The sequence below is a fragment of the Vespa velutina genome, chromosome 3, assembly GCF_912470025.1.
Source record: "Vespa velutina chromosome 3, iVesVel2.1, whole genome shotgun sequence".
In the NCBI taxonomy this organism is placed as follows: domain Eukaryota; kingdom Metazoa; phylum Arthropoda; class Insecta; order Hymenoptera; family Vespidae; genus Vespa; species Vespa velutina.
The window spans coordinates 2,844,856-2,869,112 of record NC_062190.1 but is presented as its reverse complement, the minus strand read 5'-3'; the positions used below and the strand labels follow the sequence as shown (position 1 = coordinate 2,869,112).

General features: G+C 30.9%; 3 protein-coding genes across 6 annotated transcripts; 1 reads left to right on the top strand and 2 right to left on the bottom strand.

Annotated features, from left to right (window-relative positions):
* Positions 1 to 157: 157 nt before the first annotated feature.
* On the bottom strand, positions 158 to 14,748 carry LOC124948110 (CB1 cannabinoid receptor-interacting protein 1-like). Its single transcript, XM_047491259.1, has 2 exons — positions 14,240 to 14,748; positions 158 to 1,455 (listed from the first exon to the last, which is right to left on the bottom strand). Exons 1-2 carry the CDS (start codon positions 14,413 to 14,415, stop codon positions 1,131 to 1,133), a joined length of 501 nt encoding a protein of 166 aa, XP_047347215.1. The 5' UTR covers positions 14,416 to 14,748; the 3' UTR covers positions 158 to 1,130.
* Positions 14,749 to 16,643: 1,895 nt separating this feature from the next.
* Positions 16,644 to 20,350, bottom strand: LOC124948105 (phosphatidylserine decarboxylase proenzyme, mitochondrial). Of its 2 annotated transcripts, none has more exons than XM_047491251.1 (6): positions 19,520 to 20,350; positions 19,019 to 19,185; positions 18,669 to 18,936; positions 18,357 to 18,590; positions 17,961 to 18,252; positions 16,644 to 17,885 (listed from the first exon to the last, which is right to left on the bottom strand). In XM_047491251.1, the coding sequence occupies exons 2-6, from the start codon at positions 19,078 to 19,080 to the stop codon at positions 17,476 to 17,478; spliced, it is 1,266 nt and encodes a 421-aa protein (XP_047347207.1). In that variant the 5' UTR covers positions 19,081 to 19,185; positions 19,520 to 20,350; the 3' UTR covers positions 16,644 to 17,475. The 2 variants fall into 2 exon arrangements, with proteins under 2 accessions (XP_047347207.1, XP_047347206.1); XM_047491250.1 differs by having other exon boundaries at positions 19,019 to 19,697; positions 19,779 to 20,350.
* On the top strand, positions 19,079 to 24,169 carry LOC124948107 (ras-related C3 botulinum toxin substrate 1-like). 3 transcript variants are annotated; one of them, XM_047491254.1, is made up of 4 exons: positions 19,079 to 19,963; positions 20,106 to 20,406; positions 21,169 to 21,380; positions 21,452 to 24,169. In XM_047491254.1, the coding sequence occupies exons 2-4, from the start codon at positions 20,139 to 20,141 to the stop codon at positions 21,752 to 21,754; spliced, it is 783 nt and encodes a 260-aa protein (XP_047347210.1). In that variant the 5' UTR covers positions 19,079 to 19,963; positions 20,106 to 20,138; the 3' UTR covers positions 21,755 to 24,169. The 3 variants fall into 3 exon arrangements, with proteins under 3 accessions (XP_047347210.1, XP_047347209.1, XP_047347208.1); XM_047491253.1 differs by having other exon boundaries at positions 19,080 to 19,963; positions 20,083 to 20,406; XM_047491252.1 differs by having other exon boundaries at positions 19,083 to 20,406.
* Positions 24,170 to 24,257: the final 88 nt, after the last annotated feature.

Sequence of the window (24,257 nt, the reverse complement as noted above, 5' to 3'; positions counted from 1 at the left end):
TTATATTTCTTATTTTAAAAATTCCAAGTATTAGTATTAGTAATTATCAGTATTTTATGATATTGATTTTATTTTAATTTACGAACTGATATGTTGTTCGATGTGTGCGAGAACGATCGTGTTAATATTTCTATTTTAAATTAAGAATTCGAGTGCCTTTTATTTTATTCAAAAATTATTAAGTTTTTTCTCGTATTTAAATGTTATTAAAATATATCTTACGAACATTCAAATTTCACGGAATATTGATATTTCATTTTAGATCGTTTTTTTTCAAGAATTCCAAACATTTTCAGCACAGAATCAAAAAGTAAGCGCTGTGATACATAACATATATATATTCATAATTGCAATTCACACACACACATGCCGCATATATAAGCATATATAAGAAAGCACGGCAATACACGATATACCATATTTCCGTCGTTGTGTATTAAACTCTACATTCAGATAAAGAGAGTACTTACTTCGTTTAGATGATTCCATGCCACGGTATATTATCGTACAAAGCAAACATTTCGATCGTCAAATTATGAAACTCGCGTTTACAGGCATGCAACATTCGTTCTATCGGCCATTCACACGATTTGGCGAAACATTGAGAAAGCATTATAAGCACAATATTATCTTGCTTTGTCATTTCCTTTACTCAATTTTTTCTTTTTCTTATATTTTCTTTTATATTTATTAGCATTAGTAAAAGTGATTTTTTTTATGATTTAATTCATTTTTCCACCCTTTAAATTAAATATCTTACCACAAATCGTACTACCATCTACGTACAAACTTTGTTCAAACCGTTATATTTGATCTCTCGATAATACATTTTTTATCGTTTAATGACAAAATGACTGAAAGCGCCAAATACGATATTCAAAATTATCCCGAAGCAACGTTGTTTTTCGAAAGTGACAAAAATTGTATTAAAAAAAAAAAAAATAATGCATTTCACAAACGATCAAATAAGTTGTGACCACTAGAAATAGATTTAAGTCGCATCCAATAAGCAAATTACCGGTTTGAAACCGTCTAGCTGTAAGAAAATCCTATCTTCTATATATATATATATATATTTTTCTTTTAACCTACAAAAATTGCCGGCTTCATTACGGCATTAACTCTAATCGCTATGATTCTATACCAAGCTTTCTGTAAGTTTCTCGATCGACAGTAACAAGTCTCCCTTCAACGCTTGTACAATCGAGCTCGATACAATGCAATCTCGCTCCCCATTCGCAATGACTCTGATCATCCTGACGGTAATATTTGATTTGCAGGCAGGTGGTAAGATAACCAGAGCCAAGAACCCGCATGGCTATCGAAAGTTCCTCTCGATGACCCCTCGCGCTTGCAGGAATTCCTTTTGTGCTATGATAAGCGCTGTAAGCGCAAGCTGTACCGTCTCTAGCACGCTCGATAGCTTCCACTTGCTTTCCTCCAATGCTCAACGATCTGTAAGTTATATCAAAAATTAATTGATTATTTATACAAAATTTTATTTCACATTTAATCTTTCGATTTTAATAAAACGATTTTAATCGAGAACATCTTGTAATCTTATTCCAATAAAAAATAAATTTCCCGCCTACCTAATATATATATATATATATATATATATATATATATATATATATATATATATGTATATATATATTATATGTGTATATATATATGTACGCGGGAAAAGTAATAAAAATTCAAAATGAATTGCTGCCTTTGTATTCATCTTCGGTTCTCTATTAAAATTTCGTTGCAACGTAAATTTAGAATAAAAATGATATAATTTACCTTAAGTTAATTATATCTATATATCTACATTTATACGCATTTTTTATTTAAATCGCAAAAATACAAATTTGTTAGAACGCCGTGAAATTATATTATTTTACATAACAATGGACGGACTGAAGGTCGACAATAAAATCATCGTTTTACGTACCATAAATAAACTCGTGAGTCTTACGATTGGCAAACAATTTGGGTGATTATCCAATAAACTTTATTTTTGTTTGAATGCACAAATAGACATGCATGAATAAACTTTCGACGACTAACGAAGAAAGAACTAATATCTTTTGATTATCGGCTCAGTACATAAAAAAGAGAAAGGAAAAGAGAGAGATAGAAAAAGAGAAAAAGAGTTTTGACAAAATATTGTTATATTTGAAATCTAACGTTATAGGAAAAGAAAATTATAAATTTCATTCCTATTGAATTATAGTGCTCTTCGATATCCATATTTTTCTTTTCGTTTTCTTTCTATTCATTTGTACATTCTCGAGCTATCAAGGTCGCATTTATCAAATTTATTTTTACATTTTAAAATACATTCTATTCTTTTTTCACGAAAGAACGAATGATTCCGTTATGTTGAGCTTGAAACGTTTTGTATTTATAAACTCACGCGCATAATAATACGGTCTTTTGTTAATGACAATCGATTCTCGTACCACTGACATCATTTCTTTGTACTAGTAGAGTAGTAAGAGTCGATTTTTCACAGTGTCGAGTTTTGTCGCCCATAGAGTGTACATAGAACAATCCTCTTCTTAAGCTCGGCGACTTAACGTAACTTTGTAAGCAAATTAGGCCAATTAGAGATGGACGAGCGCGGCGTAGAAATCGAAATGAATTACTATTGAGAAACGGGTCATACGAAAGATATAAATAACAATATTTTATATGTATATATCGATTAAGCATATATATATACAATAAATAAAATAGAACGTGGTAGGAAAATGAACGATCGATAATGCTCCATTAAAGAACACAAAGATGAATTAATTAAAAGAAAGTAGCGGTGCTTGTTAAAGACTAGATTCTTTGTTTGTGTTTGATGTAAGAATGTAATTCGATTAAAAAGCAATGGCAAATGGATGAGGATGATCCTGTAATAAAAATTTCAGCACCTTTCAGCGGTCGATGATTCATTGAATTACGACTTAAACGACAAAGACCAAAATCCTCGATTATACGGAATAAAATACGATCGTTCGATCATATCTTTTATTTTGTTTTTTTCCCTCGCTTCAACGATTTATCATTGGACAACGAAAACATTAATTCTAGCAAGCACGAACGAACTTTTGTAAGTCTTCACGAAGAAACGAAACTTACACATACAATCTTTATCTATAGAACTGTTTCTTCTCTCACTCTTTCGTTCTCTCTCTCTTTCTCTCTCTCTTTGTCTCTTTCTCTCTCTCATTCTCTCTCTCTCTCTCTCCAAAACCATAAAAGACATAAATAAAATGAATTTTTTTATATAGAATTTTTATAATAAATTACAATAAATGGAGGCCCCTTAAATAATGGTCTATAATCTTCTTTAACGATATATGAACATTTTATTAATGAGTGAAATCTTTAATCGAATGTTTACCATATTTTACTAATGTACTTCCTTTTTTGTTAGATTAACATACGAAATATTTGTACGTTCATTGGATATATATATATATGAAGGAATGTATTATAAATCGATGAAGAAATACGCAATAGTCGAATGATATTACGAATTCGAATTACGAAACACATTTACATTTTCTAATGGACAGCATTCCAAATTGTGCTTGCTTCTCTTTCTCTCCCCCTCTTTCCCATATACATGCACACATATACACACACTCTGAAAATATCCGTCTATCTTTCTCTTATTCATTCATTCCTCTATTATGTTAGCGCAAAGTGTATAATGTATTCCCTTTCGACGATCGGAATCATTTCGGAACAGTAGAACAATATATATATATATATATATATATATATATATATATATATATATATATATATATATACATACACATATATATATATATATACATACGTACACACAAATATATAGAGAGAAAGAGAGAGTTTCTGTGGTAACTCGTCATCGTGTTATCGGTGTGCCATGGAATTTAATCGATCGTTTTCCCGCCTCGATTCTCGGGAACGCGCGAAATTTCGTTCGTTTGTGTTCCTCGAATAACCTGCTTGCTTTTGATGATTTAATTCATTCACGTTCGAAGAATAAATTCTGAAAAGAAAATAAAATAAAAAAAAAAAGAGATTTAACCAAAAAAATTTTGTCACACAAGCTTTTGTATAAATTAATTAATAGTTTTACTGAGATTATCTTTTTTAGATACACGTACAAAATTCGTTCTTTTCTTTTTTTTTTATATATTTCTCTTATTATTTTTAATATATCTCTATATAACGCTTTCAATTTTAAACGACACATAATCGAAAAACATCTTGAAAGCCGTTCCGTGCATAGGGATTACCTCACGTGATATTTTTGGTATAGGAATTTTTGGAGGCATGTGATCGCGCTAGAATAAACATCCGCGACTATACCGAAAGCAGATATTTTTCGACCTTTACAAAACGCGAACGTTTCGTATATAATCATTTTTTTCATTCTTACTATAAAACGAATTTACTAAAAGATATGAGGGCCAACGATATTTAAATTCCGTAATAATCAATTATTTTGAGAATAACGGGTTGTAAAGCGTAGATGAATATCGATTTGATATTTCGACTAATAACTTTTGAAGCCCAGTCTTATTATTCGATATCAAATTAGTTACTATAAAGTTTAATTAACAACATGTTGTTAGAACCATTTTTGCCAACTCATCGTAATTTGCAATCTGATAGTCGACCCAATGAAAATCCGCAAAGTTCATTTAATTGATCATTAGTAGTTAAAATAAAAATAAATCATTATAATTATAACAAAAGATAAAAAAAAAATATTAATTCTCTTATTTATTATCTATGTATTTTTTTAGATGAAAAATTGATCTTTCTCTCTCTCTCTCTCTCTCTCTCTCTCTCTCTCTCTTTCTCTCTCCTTTTCTTTTTCAAAGATGCATAATTAATATCGTTTATCGCTTAAAGAACACCATATGGAAAAAGCCAACTTTTATCTATCGATCGATACGATATGTTCATTGCAAGCGACTGTGGTGTTCGTCAGTATGACCGACAATAAGTAAAACTCACTTGAATAAGAAGGACGTTTTATAAGAACGCAAAAAGGCTTGATCGAAAGAGGTGGTATGCTACGTCGAAAGTAGGATAAACTAGTTTACTAGAAAGAAGTTCGGTAGCAGCTGCAAATGGCATCCACTATCATGCGAGATCGATACACTATCATCGCTCGTGAAAAATGCAACGAACACAGAGTTATTACTACCCTTATATATATCTGTACAATATAACATCCTAACTAAAAACGCAGTCGATTTTTTTTTTTTCTTTTTTTTTTTTTTTTCTTTTTACTGAAACTAATGTAAAGTTCTAACGGCAATGGTTGGGTATATGATTTTTTCTTTTGATATTTAAGAAGAGTTGGAACTTTCTTTTTCTTTTTTGTTTAATCCTTTTCCTATTAAAATTTAAGAAGAGTTTGAAGTTTCTTTTCCATTTCTTTTGTTTAACATCTTTTCTTTTTCTTTTTTATTTTATTTTTTTTCTTTCCAATTTTTTTTTTTTTTTTTTTTTTTTTTTTTTTTTTCTGTACATGCTGACAGAAACATAATACAGGATAGTCGATGAGTATGTAAGTGCTTTCCGATAAAATATGAATACAATGTTTCAAGTAGTTACAAGGAATTCCTCCTTCTCGTTAAAGTAAATTTAGAACTTTTTTGAAAATACGCGAAAAATCTTTCAGAGAATTTTCCTGTTTTTATTATCGCAAAACTTTCATTGATTTTCATCCGTATTTTTCTACACTTTCTAGATTCCTCACATCTCGAGATGAAGTGTATCTTTTAAACTTTAAAATTCTAACTAAAAGTACAAAGAAAAGGTAAGCGGTAAAAGTAATAGTGGATTTTTTAGAAATTTTTATAAGCATTAGAAGACTTTGTAAATGCCTTCATGAGAATTAACATAAACCAAAGGGAAACAACACGATAAATATTAATTGAATGCAAATAAATTAAAGAGTTAAATTGAAAACTACATTTCCCAGCAGATATGTTTATTCCTATGTAATCTCTTAATGTCAACGGTTGTTTCTTTGAATGATTTGCAAACTCGAAAAATTTTCAAATGGGAAAGGATATAAAAAAAACATACGTATTGGTAATAAAGAATGATGAATATTCAGCATTAGTCGAATAACTGACTTTTAAAAAATTCATAGTAAATATCTCGAAGTGAAGTCTAGCAGAAATGCATTACTCGATTGATCTTTCTACTGTCATAAAAGTACTGGACAATGATAGCAATGTAGATCGAAAGCTATCAAGAATAAAATATTTTTGCCAAAGTGAAGACAGACGTATATGTATATGTGAAATAACGTATACGAGAAAACTACAACGAGTTTTCACATATGTAGATTACGTTCATAAAAATGTATATATGCTCTTTGACATTATTTAAATTTCTTCCAAAAGAAATAAAGAATATCCTGAAATTATGAATAATCGAAGAGAGATCAAATTGTTAAAAGATTGTTGAAATAAAAATTTAAATAAAAAATGCTGACAAATGCTTTCTAAATATTCTTTATTATTCTTACATATGCCCGATCGGCACATTTTAACATATTCTCGAGCATGTACGATTATTTTTATAAGTCAGTATATCTATACTTTTCCTTTAGACACGATAAACCATTCTTCCCCACGATGAAAATTGGAAAACGTATATACACACGTCTTAGCGTAAATGGAACATTGCATTATTCATTTGAGCTCGATGTTACTTTTCGAAGGGCTGGGTAAAAAGGAAGGAAGGTTGACTGTGACTTCCATGAAACAAAGTCGAGTGGTATGTGCGTTTAAATTTATCCATTTTACTCGCTGCAATGGTTGAGAAATAAGAACGGACTAATGTGTTACACGAATAACGCAGAAAGAGCTTAATATCTTTGTATCTCATTTCTGTCTCTCTCTTTCCTGCTCTCTCTCTCTCTCTCTCTCTCTCTCTCTCTCTTTCTTTCTTTGTTTCTGACTGGCTTATATACTTAAAAGAGTTTATGCAGTTCTCAATTTTGCAAAAGAACAATAGAAAATCGCGATAAGAGTAAAACAACGTCTCCTCTCTTACACACATACATAGATACACACACACACACACACCTTTCGTCTTTATTCTATCCTTTTCGAAGCATTCTTAAGCTTTGACCCCTTCGAGTTACAGTTTGTATGCTTGAATATCTCTTTTCTATTATTTTCTTTTTTTCAAAGGAAGAAAGCTGACATTAGAAAATTATCAGACGTAAAATAAAAACTGTTCATTTCTTTTCTTTTTACACGTGAATCTTTTAGTTAATTTTTGTGAAAAGATACAAAAATTATTAAAGGTTATACAATCTTATCTTTTTGATAAGGTAACAAACCTTACTTGGCACAATGATCAAAAGTTCCTGGAGAGCTTATTACCACGAATGTAGACCAAAATACTCATGTTCCTGACAAATTTATGGAAGACTATCCGATCTAATCACATTTCTTGAATCTTTCTTTGTAGATGATATTAAAAATCGATTAGATATGAAAATTAGGATAAGAAAAAATCGATCGAAAGTTTTAACAAGCGTATTCAGATTTGGACATTGTCAAATAATGTTCATCGATACTAACTTGCGAAAGAGAAATATATGAGAATGGCGTGACGTGCTATGTAATTCTCAACTTTAAGTCGTTTAAAATTCTATATGATTTCTGAGATAGTAAGACCCGAGCTCTATACTCCAACTATACTCATCAACTCCAACTATACTCGCCAACTATACTCATCATGATGTACGAATCTTTTCAAGACTTGAGAATTGCAAAGAAGTCGTTCCTATCCAGCCGATAATTCTTGATGATATATCATTCGTATACAAGCATGTAGAATATCCACGTTATTCAAAGAACTTAATGAATTCGAGGATAAGATGATGAATTACAGGAGATGAATTATAGGAGATGAATTATAGGAGAAGAATTACAAGATCCATGATCTTCCTAAAAGAGAAAAAAAAATTAGGGATAATATTCTTTTTATTTTTTATTATCTCGAAAAGTACTGATACGATGGATTATTATTTTTTAACGAACCATCGTAATTTTTTACTATTGAAAAAAAAATTACTCATATGATTTGATGAACGAAAAAGAAACACTAACCACTTTCTTCGTCACATCGTTATCGCGCAATGGAAGTCCATCCTTATTGAACGTTACTGGATATATATTAGAATAATACATTATTTCTTTCAATCCATCGTTACATTACAGTACATAATCATAGTACCATTTCACTTACGATAATTATAACCAAGCAATTTTAGCTCGGTATTCATGTCGCCAACACTATTGGTCGGCTATTCACATACAAAGCAATTTAAATGAGAATCAAAGTTCTAATAAATAGGATAAGACGGCACACAACAAAATTAAAACTCACGTTAATAACAATCGAAATCATTTCCGGTCATAGCTTTGACGCGCATTGAAATCGCAACTAATAGATCTTATCAAACAATAGAAATTTTGGAGTTCAAGGCGATGCGTATATCGCGTGTGTGCCATTTGGTGCAATCTCACGTTTGGCAAAAACCTGCTCTTACCTGCATGAATACATGTCAGATATCAACACACGATCCTATCTTGAATTAAATTCTTTCAAGGTAACGTCAAGAAAATATGATGTATTTTCGACACTCACATCGAGATCGCTTTTTTCAAGAGTCGTACATGAAAAATCGAGCGTAAATGTACATTGCAAACAAAAGAAATAAAGAACAAATTTCATATATTATTCTATTCTTTCGCATTTTTCGTAATAGAATACGCATAATAGAATATTATAAAACTTGATATCTACACGCAATTATATACAATGAATATGGTAAAATATTAACGCGGTATAAAATTTGTTAACAAAATTGTTAAATATTCTATCAGTTTTCTTTTTGTTCCGTTTTACATTTTTGTTTTCTATTTTACACTTTTTAAAAAAAAAAAGAAAAAACTACCATCCCTTCTTTAGAGCAAATTTATGATTTTTTTATTTCATAATATATCATTTATGATTTTTTTTTAAAATAACGATATTCGATATTTATAAAAGTGCCGCATATAATGGAATGCAGAAAGTATTTATCAAAAAGTTTTCATCATTATATGGTAGTAAAACCGAGTAATAAAATTCCATGAGTAGCAACGTACTTGTATTTTGGTTTATTTCCGGCGATAGAAACGACTTTGTGTTATTAGTTCACTCTTCCTAACGTTGCTATGTGTTGAGTATTGAATGTGAGTGTGAAGTAACAAATATACAATTGGATGACGTCTCGAACTGAATGCACATACCCTTGAATTGGAACTTACCGTTTCTTTTACGATATAATTCTGTTCATAGACAATGGAACGAATAGAATAAAATGAAATAAACTACAGGAAAAGTTCGAAGTACACAAATAGCTCATAAATTTTTTTTTTATACTATGAGATCTTTCAATTTTTTTGAATTTTGACAATTGTGACAATTAATCGACATGAATTAAATTTTCAATATTTTATTTCGATGATTATCAAAATAAATTTGTACAAATATTTGACTCTCTACTGGGACACATTCGAAGCTTTTGTATTTGACTCTTAATCAAGTAATAAGTAATATGATTTATTCTTTCGAAATAATTTTTTATCATAATTGTTAGATATATACGTTATCCGAATTATTATACGGTATTCAATATTTACATAATATTCTTTTTGTTTATACTATAACGTATGAAAAAATATATTATCAAAGTAATTTTTAACGTATACGTTAAAATAAGAAAAAAGGGTGAAAAAGGTAAACTAAGGATTGTTGCTTATTAACGAATCGCCGTATAATTAGCGGATTCATTTTTAATTAGCGGTGTCTATATCTCTTCGTATAATTTTATATCAATGATGTTACAAAGGTGCATAAAGGTTTAAAAATGAACATTTTCCGTAGTTTCATGAGAAGCCTAACAATAAGTGAAATATGAAATAAAAATGACGACTTTGTCTTAGTCTCAGTTTAAAAACTTTTGATTTTACGAACAAATTTTATTACAAATAAATTAAAGAATCTTCCTGTTTTAGAAAAGGGAGATATTATTTCGTTATTTTCTAATGATATATTCAGACGTATCAAAGAACTAAGTTTTGATAACAGAATCAATGAGAAATGGGACGGCTTCTGATAGAAACAGTACGTGTGTATATCCTCTTTCAAAATATGCAAATGTTTACGTTTAAATACGTGCATATATCCATATAAGATTTATGCTGCATCCTTTGTTAATTGTAACGTACATATCTCTTATAGGTTCATCTAATGAATGCATATCCACTCGTTTTTCAATGAATTTTCTCTGATATTCAGTAGAATTTCAACGAATTGACTATTTAACAAAATAATATTTAATTAATTATATATTATTAAATGTATAATTTAATTAATTAAAGTAATGATTGAAGGATTAAAAGGAATCTTCTGTTTATAAGAAAATATATTTGTCATTTTAATTACCGAAAAATACTCTTTTCATTTCACGATGGTATCTACCCATCTCATCGATTGGAACGAAAATAAAGAAAAAAAAAGGAAGGAAAAATATCGTCGATGATATATACCACAGAAGTATATCCACATATATTTTTGGATGAAAACTCGAGATGTTTCCTTTTTCCTGTTTCAAAAATAGTCAGAAAAACTTTAATTTATTTCGAGAAGATTGGTGTATATGTAGATATCTATCAATGAAAAAGAAACGAAAAATCGATGAAACGAATGTCTTCATATTATGCGTCGTTCTAATTAAAATCAATTATCTTGCAATTAAGCTGCGATGAAACACATCGAGACGAAGAATTTAATTAATTCGAGGTTGAATACCCTCACCGATTGCCCATAGGGTTCGCTTAAGCGGTTAAGAAATTTCTTTGTTTCTCTACAGTCAATTAAGTACATCCCTAGAAGGAGAAGAAGAGAAAGAGAGAGAGAAAGAGAGAAAAGGAGAGAGAGAGAGTAGAGGAAAGCGAAGACGTATTTCAATGTATAAAGACGAATAAGCTCGGTCACGTTGCGCATTTCACTGGCTCCTTCGTGAACATCAGATATAACCACGAAACGTGGACTATCTGCTTCATATAACATCTCCATATAACCTCTCCACTTCTAGATATACATCCCTTGTGGCAAGATCGTATGCAAAGTATCTATAGATTATTTAGATAAAAAAAGAGACATAGCATAAACACGCAAGTTAATTAAAAGCTGCGTTTCGAAAAAAAAAGAAAAAGAAAAAAACTAAATCTTTTTGAAAAAAATTCTTTCTCTCAAAAGAATATAAAATTTCATTGAAAGGAACATGAACAGAATACACAAATATCAAGATTAATATAAAAATGTTTTTAAAATTGTGGAAGATCCTATGAAAAGTATAACATAACGTAAAGATAATATACGAGAGCATAGAGTAAAATGAGTGTGAACGACGGAGTAAATTTTTCGAGGAGTTAAATAAAATTCATAAAGATGATATGAAGTAAAAAACTCGTAGAAAACATAAAATTCGGACAGTATAACAAGAATTTCGACAAAGAAAACATAGATTGGTTTTACCGATTTACGAATTTACATGCAGCTGTTCGTATTGAAGTTCTGACGGTGTAGTGAATTCTCGAAAATTTTCCTCGAACCTGACGTTCTCGTCTACTCGACTTAAACTTTAGTATTAACCTCCTAGGAATTCATGGCCTGCATCGTTCAACCTACGGGTAACATAAAACCCACATACCTTTTTTAATCTTAATAACGTAAAAAAGAGAAAGAAAATGAGTGAGTGAAATATAATGACGTATATCATATAAATATATTTCTTAATTAGCTATGCCCTTTTCTTGTTTTACCTATAGCGTGATGTTTCTTAAACATGCCAGGCTTTAAGAAATAGTAATAAATCAATCTGCGGTTACACATATTTTTAGATGACCCACGATAGATTTAACTCGACGTAAAAGTTTCATTTGATACATAGGTATACAATGAGGGTATATTCCTCAAATTTCTTTTTCCTGTTTCCTTTTTTATTGTAATAAAGTTACTGAATAATACATCGTTTTTTTTTTAAAGAATATTTAAAGGGAAAAGATTGCTATTAACGATTCACTGAATTCATTGTGCCAATGTACGAAATCACCCACCGTACATTTTATTTTGAAGGTATTCTTCAAAATGCAACGTCGTTCTATCGGATATCAAAAATATGTTAAACTTATATATTGAAACCAAGATATTTAGCGAGATCGATCGTATAAATTTCATGTTTGAGGAATATAAAATTACTTCGTTTCGAAATTTGCCTAAAAGGAATGAACGCGATGGTACCAGAAAACGATTCAACTTGTAGATGCATCAATGCAAAATCGTACGCTCACTGGAAACTAGTATCGGGAATCGCAGTGAATCGTTTTCTATAGCAAATCAAATCCATTTTATTCGGTGATTTTTATATGACGACGACGATGACGACGACAACAACGACAATAACGACGAACTATAAAAGCGATCAATTATTCAACTTTAAATCATATCAGGAAAAACGATTTTTCACCTAATGACAAAGAGATTTTAATTTCTATATTTGAGACTTAATAGGAGGATGAGTGATGGATGCTTTAAAAGCAGGAAAAATCACAGTCTTCTTCTCTCACAATGAACAGTGATGTTCATCGAATTTTTGCGAGCGAATATTTTCCAACACGTGACGGTCAAATTTATGATCTAAAAAAAATCAATATAAAAGAAAACGAGTCGATTTTTCGAATGTTATCATACCATTGAACTTTCTCTTTTTCTCATTATTTTTTTCTTTTTAAACTTGAAACAAATGAAAAATTCAACGACATATCGCATAAAATAATGAACGACCATATTTATCGACAAGAAAGAGGTTCTTTAGTTTAATACAAGCTAAGTGAAAAGCATATCCTAATATATATGTATATATGTGTTTGTGATAGAACCTGTTGCGATCGAATCATGAAAACTAATATGCCGAAGAAAGTGAAAGACAAAAAATGAAAGAAAGTCTAATTTCCCGATAGAAAATTTCATCGAGCAAAATATTTCGGACGAATTTTAGATTTCTAATTATGCGAAGAAACAGCGAAGTATAGCAAAAACAAAACAAGGTCGTATGTTTAATGACCACCCTAAGCATATATAAGCATATATACCTTAAAAGAAACATTCGTTGAGATCGATCGAAATGCACGCACGAAGGTCGTTTTTCTCAGGCAATGCTCTGCCCTAATTACGACGCTTTTCCCCTTGAGAAGATACACGAAAGTTTTAGAATTAGCGTTTCACGTAGACTCGCGAGAGATCTAACAATAAGTAGTATATTAAATGAAATTGGCGTCTGTCTGTTGGAAAAAAAATTCGATATTCCGTTAGAAAATTATCGATTTTTTAGACAAATTTTGTTAATAAATCAACGAACCTTTCCATTTAAATTTTACATTCTATATTATTTTGCGATTACATTCACATAGTGATCAGAAAATCAAATTATAATAAATCTGAAAGCATCAAAAAGAAACTCATGGCCGAATAAATAACCCGTTTTATTTCTAGTCCAGAAAAAACATAGTTTTGTGTTGAACCTCTATTAGTACTAAATCTACACCAATATAATGTCACGACGATGATCGTAAAGTTAGATAACGACTACATCCACAAGGATTCTGTGGTAGCCTTGGAAAGGATCGTTCTTTCCTTCATCCCCATTTATAACCCGTATTACTTTCACCCCTTAGGATTAAATTTTATTCGCTGCAAAAAGGGTATGGCTTACGTGACAAACATTACAAGCAAGTCGACGGCATTAGAAAGTCTATAAAGGAGAAGGAATTTTTGTTTTAACTTCAACGAGAAAAAGGAAAAAAGAATAAAAAAAATATCCAAATAAAAGAGAAAAATATTTACCCACGTAATATCAAGAATAGAAACGCTTAATTAATTTTGTAATATGTAATAAAAAGATTTAAGATCATCGTTCGATCACTTTGATAAGCAAGAAAAAAATAATATGTCTAACAAAAATGAATACATTCTCTTTTCTTTTTTTTTTTTTTTTTGTTTTTTTCTTTATTAGGAATATGAAAATGACGCATTCAAAAGGATAAAGAAAATATCGAGAGAAGAGAGAAAATGTCGTGTGCATTTGCATGTTTACTGTACCCACTGCAGTAGTTGCGGCGGCTTGAAGCTGATGTCGAGGCGATACATAGCCTCGCAGCTGAGTTTGACGGTTTTAAGCTGTCGAAATCTTGCGGAAGTCTCCATTTTACAATAAACTGGGCCCGCCGCTGGTTCCCTTCTGAGGGACAAGGTCACTCGAAAATGTCCATCAGCCCCCATTTAGCCCCATAATCGTGCGCGTGAGCGCGGTTCACTTGGTATCGCGCGTAATCGAGGAACTTATATTCGAAAAAATACAATAAAAAGATGAACAAATGTTTCAAAAAGATTTACTTCGTTTCTTGTATCCCTTTGTTGTCCATATTTTTTCATTTCTTCTCTTCAAAAAAAGAACGAAGAGAAATGTCCGCAATGTATCGAACGTTCACTATGTGAAAAGTTTGACCGATTAGTGCACGCTTTTACCAACTTCACCGGCGGGCGTCGCGACGCTCACTGATCCCGCGTCGTCGTCGTGAACTCGTAACTCGGCACCACCATCGGAATTTTCTCTCTGTAATCCTTCCCGGCTCTGATCAAAAGAATCACACAATGATGCTTTTTCAAGATTACTTTTGAATACTTGGAGATCCTCTGGTTACATAGTTATTCAATCCTGGAGAAATTTCCCAAGAGAATGAGTACTATACATAAATATTTGATCCTCAGCTTGATCGTTTGCGAAATCAATTTTTAAGTAGCAAGCGAATTTAGACAAGATATGCATACATATTATACATATTATATATATGTTTATCGTTCTACATGATTTTATAAGACAGATGTATCGATCTACTAAGTTTACCAATATCAATGTCATTTTTTTTTTCGAATAACCAACAAAAAATTTTCTGTATTCCTAATAAACAACGATGAATGGTCAGGTTAACTTACTGCAAGTAACTTACTGCAAAATTATTCTACTGGGACTAGAAAATGCGCCAAGTAAACGAGCTTCTTTTAAAATTACTTTATTTTATAATAATATAACTCATGTTGATCCTGGTACATGTTCTCATTTTTGCGATGAAATTTTTGAGATACCTACTGAATTTTAAAAAAATAGGCAAGTATACTTAGAGTAAATAAACAATTTTTTAATCGTATCCCTTTTTTCAACCGATTATCAGACTCTTACAAAATCTTATATATACATATTAAAAATTAAATATTCATCGTTCAGTTTTGTTTCATTTGGCTCGTGTTAGATATTATGAAAGATTCAAAGAACCAAACACCGATTCTGTTTTATTTTGAAGGGATAAGAAAACTTGTATAGTAACCAAATGCTTCCTAATGTTGAACGCTATTCCGGACAAACGATAGTTGTCGAACTCATAAAGGAAACATAGAAGCCTCATGAAAACATTTGGCAAGTGCGTATACATAGCTTTATTTGCGTTTCCTATCATTTTGATAGCACTAACTCGTGCGAGAACGATCGACGAGATCGTTCCAGAATAATTTATCGTACGATAAAGTATCAAGAAAGGAATTTCGGTGCCTTGGAATTGATACTTACAACAACAACAAAGTTATTTATTAATAAAAAAAATATAAAAAAATATTACTTGCTAACGCAAAATAATATCTTTCGATAAATATACTTCTTTCTTACATCATTTTTCGCTTTTTTAACAATAGCACAATAACGTCAGAAATAAAATTTTCTATACACTGCTCGTGCGATTATTTAAATTTATATATTATATTAAAATTAAAAACTAAGTTAAATCTTTTCCATTGAAAAATCTTTTTTTAGTTCAATACAACTATTTTTTTCGTTTCTCCTATTGCAAAGGAAAAGCGATTGCAAGTCAATAATTTTCACTGATAATAATGAGATGTATGGTACCGTTATGATCGTTCCCGAGCGATCCATTATATTTTCACGGGAAAAACCAATTTGCCATTTTACGTGGTCGGATCAGCGATCGTTATAAAGATTCACTGAAGAGTTTAAAATAAAGATATATAGAACTGTTCTGGATGTTTAGAAAATAAAATTACAAATAAATGCGTCATTATATTTCTCGTTTGACAAGGATATTATTTACATCGAAAAAAATTTAATTGTTTTATAAATAAATAATAAACTTCATAAAAGAAAACAGGTAGAACGTAGTATTTCATTTAGATTCTATTTCTTTGAAAGTGACCATCATCACGGCAATTCATTCAGTTTGTTATGGAAAAAACAATAAGCGTTCTAGATAAGTGGTAATATGGCAAAAAATGATCGTCCTTGGCTAACAATGGACAATATTTCTTCACGCGATAACACTGCGTTATTAATGAGTTCAGAAATGGACAGGATATGCGTGTATTCGACAAAAGCAACTCACCTAGTTAGTCGGTGTTTCTTTAACACACAAGCTCGGATGTAACATATCGTTCTATTATTTATCGACTGCTTCAATATGTTTATTTAATTTTCTAAAATTATACATTTATCTGTATGTGTAATATCACATTATAAGAATTATCAAAATTTATCACTTATCATTATATTATCCTCTTAAATTGTCTTGTTCAAAATTTTTCCTGTTTACGAAAATACAGACTACAATAAAATACAATAAGTTAATAACGTTACAACAATGACAATGAAATTAGCATAAAATGATCGTGAATTCATATATACCTGTACAAATCAACTAATAGAACTGCAACATGACTTGCAGGGCTTCTAAAGAGTTTGACAGCTTCTAAATCGAGTTTCACGAGCATAAATCGAAGGAAAAAGAACTTATGGTCATACACTGTGGTCGTGAAGAATTATTTCAAACTTTAATCTGTCAAATTGATGAAAGCAGTCTATTGATATAAATAAAAATAACATATTTATATCATGTTTTCAATTAAAAGTATATTACAAAAACAATTAGACATTTATTTATAAATAATTAGTAGATTTTTTAAAATATATGCATCTGTGAGTATAATTAATGAATATGAAGATACGGGCATGAAACACATCTCTATATAATCATATCACAGTATTCATAGGAAACAACCTGTAAACCATTCGAATATCTTTTCCTTTCTCTCTCTCCCTCCCTTTCTCCCCCCCCTCTCTCTTCCCCCTTTCTCGCTCTGTATGTGTTAAAAATGTATTACAGTTATATATATATAAATCTTTACACTTTAAAATTATATAAATACATGTAATATATATTGTGTGTATACATCAAGTTCTCATAGATTTTATATAGAGAAAAAAATACTTTTAATTAATAATCATAAACTTCCTGATAAATACTTTTCATCTGATTTAACAATGCATTCAGATAATGCCTGACCAACTTTTATGGTCTGTCCTACATTTAGACAAAATTGAAAGTCTTCTGGTGCCTCAAATAGAAGTACAATGGTAGATCCCATTCTGAATTCACCAAATAATTGTCCTTTAGATATATGAGTACACTCTAACTTCGCATCTTCCCAACGTTTCATTTTCGGCCATATAATTTTATTTGTAGTTAATTCTTTATCACAATAGATTTTAATAGAACCAACATTAGTGGCACCTACTGCGGCATAAGCCATGAAACCTTCCGCCCATTTTCCAATGTATACCACACGCTCATTTAGCGAAAATAAATCTGGTAAAAATCTAGCTATCTTTGGATTGACACTTAATAGTTTACCTGTACAAATTTTTTAATTAATTATGTATGTGGCATTCTTCAGTAAAGTTTTTAACATAAATGATAAACCAGTACCTTGAAAGTGTCTTCGAAATTCAATCTCCCAATCAGTTGGACTATGAAAACGATGATAATCGCCTGGTGCTAAGTAAACTGTTATTTGATATAATTGATTCGCCGGATTTTTCAAAAGACTCTTCACATATTTTTTATTATCTTCTTCCGTATAAGTTATTTTCTCTTTAGATTCCTCTAAATCTATATCTCCCAAAAAATGCCTAAGATCATAAGTCATCCCTTTAACTTGTTCCACACGGCAAGATGTTACTGGTCCAAAATGAAGGACTGTACCATCTGAAGGAGAAACCTATATCAAATATATTTGAACTATTATATAATAGAAAGTAAAAGATATATATATATGGAAAAGTTCTAATAACAAAATAATAATAAAATACTATAAATAATTACCATATTTGTATTCTTAGCTATAGGTCTTGTTTCTTCCTTGAGTGGTCTTACAAAAAAATCTACTAAAGTTGGGAATCCTGACAAATCACCTGCTACTTCTTCCAAATCTGCATTAAAAATTTTTGCATAGAATTGATATACACCTGGTCTTAAACTAACAGGTACTTCTCTATTAGCTATCCAACCCCATATCCTACTTGTTATTCTCAATGGAAGGCAACAATAGCAATTTACCTTTGTGCAAAACAAATATTAACTTTTATAAATACAACTTTTAATTAAATAAAATATAAATATATTGTAAATTCGTACTATAAAATCATTAAGCGGTCCTTGTATTACTTCACCCTGTGCAGTATGTTTGTATTTCCTAAAATGTCTCCACTGGAAAAAAGCAATCAATGAAACACCTATTCCTATAGGGACAACTAATTTCAATTTTCTCATGACAGAAATCTTTGAGCCTATTGATGTTTGATTTGAAGTTGCATGTGATATATTTCTATTTAACATCCTTTGTCCTCCCATAAACTGCATTACATATTTTGAATACTGCATGATGTCTCGATCGTACTCTTTTCTAAAATAAAATTAAGAATAACACTTTCAATGTCTTTAACTAAATAATAAAGAATTTTTTTTCATAACCTCTAGATACGTACCTCCCATGTTGAAGCAATAGCAAGTACGGAGACTTCCTCCAGCTTGCCACCAGACGTCGCATATTCAAATTAAGAGCATATATTTCTGATTGATGCTCTCAGAAATCAGTATCCTGATATATAGAAGCTCTAATCGCCTATATCGAATCCTGGCGCAATTCAGCCGGCTTTGAATGATAAAAAATGCAAAAACGCACTATATTCTTTAACCGAAGAATGAAATTGATTATCTATTCTCACACATATCCGTTTTTGAATTCAGACAAAGAAAAAGAAGTAAAAGAATATCATAAATTCTGAATGAGAACATCCGACACGCAACGCTAGAACACACAATCCACTAAAGAAGGTCCAGTGCCGCATCACTATGGATACGACTGCGTCTGCGTGTGTAACTTAAACGCGCGAATCCCGTTGAGCATGCTTTGTCCTCTTATTTCCCTCTCTCTCGAACAGCATAATGACGAAAGCATGAGAGAGATAGAGGAAGGCAGATTGTACCTGCGCGCCGGTCCATGGCAACGTTGAGACATCAGGAGCGTGCCAAAGCAGCTGATGTTGGCACGAGAAAGCAGTAATATAACAGGTGGCTCCGCGGCGCGGCAGGTGGATAAATTTCTTCCTCTTTTTCGTTCGGTCCAACAACGACCAATGTCCATTGTTTTCTGACGTGTGCTACCTGCACGCACGAGCTTGAACGTGAACGCACATATACATGTATAGAAGGAAAGGGATGATACAGATACACACGCATACATACATAAGCGTCAGGTAGCACAGAGCAGCAGTATCCCCACTAGCAGCAACAGTGTCATTAGCAAGCACCAGTTTCAGCAAGACATCAGCACGGTCGAACGAGCACATCGTTGGTCCATTGGCGGCGCAGGTTGTTCGACATCGAAAAATGACACGTTCGGGTGCGAAGTACCAAGGCTTCTTGTTGCGGTAAAAATTCATCACTGTGCAGTGCGATAGGACGCGATCCACTGTACTCGTGTCGCGTTTTATCGTGCTTTCTTAGCTGGCTTTGTCTACTCCGCGAGGTTATAATAATATTCTCTAAGGTGGTTTTTACGCGCGCATGAAGGGCCGCGGATGCGGGAGAATAAAGAGTGAGACAATGCCGCCGTCGTCGCATACGAACTGGACGAAACCGTTGCTGAAGGGCGGCCAAATGATGCAGATGCAGGTAAAACGAGTTACTGGAAACGGACAGAATCAAAATTCGAACGGGAACAGCAACGATAGCAGTGGCATCCCGCACGATCGGAGAATCAAGGTGGTCCTGGTGGGCGACGGTGCTGTCGGGAAGACTAGCTTAGTCGTCTCCTACTCGACGAATGGATTTCCTGGCGAATACGTACCCACCGCTTTTGATAATTACAAAGGTGCGCTATAGGACAGGGAAAAAAGAGAAAGATCTCTCAATCTAATCTATTTGGTAACTTCTCTCCTCATTTTTCCTCATTTCTTTTCTCTTTTATCTATTCGTTTCTCCACAAATTTTTAAAAAGTTCGACTCACGTAACATTGCTGAAGTGGAATGTGAGAGAAAACGCGGGCTAGATTTAATTTGAATATTTTCAGATCTCTACGCATCGATAATTATAGAGATCGACGTCTCGATACTTTTAATGATACGCTCTTGAACACGCTTATCTTTGTTACGATAAATACGATAAATAGTGTTAAGAGATAGTTCGATAAATTTGTAATAATCTTGAGTTTAAAAACTTGGTGTATAGTGTGATAATAAATCAATGATTGTTCATCATTATGACTGTTAGAATAAATTTCTCTTCTGTGTTAGAATGTTTTAATTGGATTTTTTTTTGCTAGCGTTATTATTCCATTTCTAATATTCTATTTTTCCGTGATTTAATTTATTTATAAAAACTTTATTTATAAAAATAATTTATTTATAAAAATTTTTAATATTATAAATTTTTATGCAATTGCAACTTTTTGCATTGTCTTTACAGTATTAATATTCTTATTAAAAATTATTTTAAGTATAAATAGCAATTTTACCAGAAGGAAGAAATATGACAATTATTAATAATTTTAACATGATATATATTGTCCAAAAATAATTGTATGTATTTTATACAATATGTAATATTGTATAAAAATTTTTTTCTTATTTACAGTTGTGGTTAATGTTGATGGACAACCTGTAAATGTTCAACTTTGTGACACTGCCGGACAAGATGACTTTGATCCCTTGAGATCACTCTGCTATCCAGAAACAGATGTATTTTTAGTATGCTTTAGTGTTGTATGTCCATCTTCTTACCATAGTGTCGCATCATGGTGGATCAACGAAGTTCGAAAATACTGCCCAAATGCTCCAATAATTTTAGTAAGTAATATTAAAGTATTAATTATAACAAAAAGTAAGATCAGATACATTAATGATCTTTTGCTTTTTAGGTAGGAACAAAAAGTGACCTAAGATCGGATGTTCGTCTGATGCTACAATTAGCAAGATATGGTCAAGCACCAATCACAACAGCTCAAGGTCATCAGTTAGCTCAAAGATTAGGTGCAGTAAGTTATGTGGAAACATCTGCGTTAACTCACCATGACTTAAAGGAGGCTTTTGATCAAGCGATCGTTAGTGCTCTCAATGCAAGACGCGGAGGTATCGGCTTAATATGCAGACGCCGAAAACCTCCATCGTTATGGCGTAGATGGTTATGTTGTTTAGAAAGACCACAGTCAAACGATGCGTAGATTTTATTCTTAAGACTCTCTAGAATGACTCTGTGATCATAAGCATAAGCTGCCTTGCTGTAGGAACTATCATGCATGGATTTAATGGTATTGTTACAAACTTCTTACAGTTTGTAATTTGACTGTTAAGACCATAATTGATTGTCCTGGAATAATTCCTCAAGCCCGTAGCGGCGTAATTTATTATAATATTAATTCTATTTTTGTTGCTAGAATATAATTGGCAGCTCGCTGGTTGTGATTTTATATCTGTAATTCTTGGACATTATTTTAATTACTTATAAGATTCGTTGCACTCAAACTGTTATGATCATTGAATTGTTTATATCGTATCACATAAGATAAAAATTGAAGATTAGCATTACTCTCATTTTATTTATAATTATTTGAAAGACTTTTAATATAATGTTATTGCGAAAGAATTGTCATTTTCATTATATTGAAGTAACTTTAAAGCATCACAAAAAAGAAATCAAAAAATATTATATTTAAAACTTAAATATTATTAGACAAATATCAGTCTATGCATAAAAAATCACATTTTTTTAGTACACATACTATATACATCAATTATTCATAATGAAAATTTTTTGCATGAATCATATTTATATTGAATCATATATAAGAGTCAACCATGATGATCATTATTGGTTAGAATGTCATAAGAAACATACTATTAATGATATTCGAAGTTATTATTTTCAATAATAACGATGTGAAAACCTTAGGAATTGCTGTAATTCTGGAAATTACAATTTTGCTAAGACATATAGTAAATTCAGCAAACAGACTAAACCAAAAGTGTGATCGATATATTTTGTATCCAGTTCAACTATAGCATGTATTATTCGTGTTATAGGCAATGTATGTTAATATTTAGTAGACAGGTATCGATAACAGAAAATCCTATAAAATAAATTATAGTATTACGAATTTTTACACGATATAGTTACGCTTGTGTTAAATCCTCATAGATAGAGGAAAAGGTAGACAAATTTTTGGCCAATTCTTGTAAGAGTGCCTCAAAATACCTTACTTGCACATAGGAATTAATGTTTCACACAATTTTATAAACTCTTTTTACATAAATTTTAAAACGATTTATGTAAGACTAAAAACCATTTCTTATTTGTTTTATAACTATTCGTCACATGCATGCAACATTAGGCTCACATTCTGTCTGTGATTATACATCAAAAAAATCTGCAGACCTATATCTACGCAATATGTACAAAATATTGGTCATATTTGCAATATAGCTGAGAGACTATGTAATAATAGCTTTTAAATGATATTGATCATATACTGTATGAAGACTAACAGAATGCTTTAAGAAGTCTTGTTTGTTTACTGAAGTTATCATCAGTATTTCTATAATACTCGATGAACTTAACAATTATGCAATAAATCAACTGATTTAGTATTTGTGCTCATGGGTCCTATTATTCTTTGCTCATTTGATATAGAAAATTAGTATTCTGAACTACTAAACCATATGCATGTATTAAACGTTCTTGATTGTACTTTATATTACTATAAAAAAAGAGTTACACATATAGTTACAAAATTATAATAGATATATACATATGTGTAATTGGTGTTTATTAACAATAATTGTTTTTTTATTTGCATTAATATTTGCAAAGAATTAAAATAGGAGCAGTAAGAGAAATTTGGTATGTATGCGGTAGCAACATTGTTTTTAAGCATCACAATATACATCACATTCATAGTAATAACAAACACAATGTATGAATATGATAAATGCATAGCATATATTTGGACATGATGAGACATGATGATCTTTTATTACTGTTTAATAGTTGAATTTTTCATGAACAGTTTATGGATGTGAGACAATTTTCAGCTATGTTAATATTAAATTATTAACTAGTTCGTTACCAATGAAGGTTTTTTAATTACTTATTTGGAAGCTTATTATTGATCAGAATACTTTTATTATTTAAAAATTTTTTGAACAATTAGAGACTTGTTTGATAAATGTTTATATTTCAGATGTAATTTTTGTATATTTTCATATTTATAAATGATATATCCTGATTACAATGATTGATGCATATACTTTTTAAACATTTTTACAAGTAGAAGTTCAAACTTTTACAAGAAATATAAGTATACAATTTTCGTATGTTAATTGTATAATATTCATATTTGATATAGACATAATTACAATATGTTGGTGTACAATTTTTATAGTATTGCTCATTTATTACAAATTTTCACTGTAAATAGTACCATACTTAATTGTTATAATTAATGCAGGTCATATGTGTATCATATTTAACAAATAGTGCAAGTGTAACAAAGAATATTAGACTGAAGAGCCTACATATATTATAATTAATAATATTAAGTGCTTATATCCTGTAATAAAGTAAATAATATTTTTGTACATATCATTTTACACTTTTTTACATTACCTTTTCAAACAAATAGTATGATATCTATAAATTAATGTAGCATACACGCATAATCGTACGCA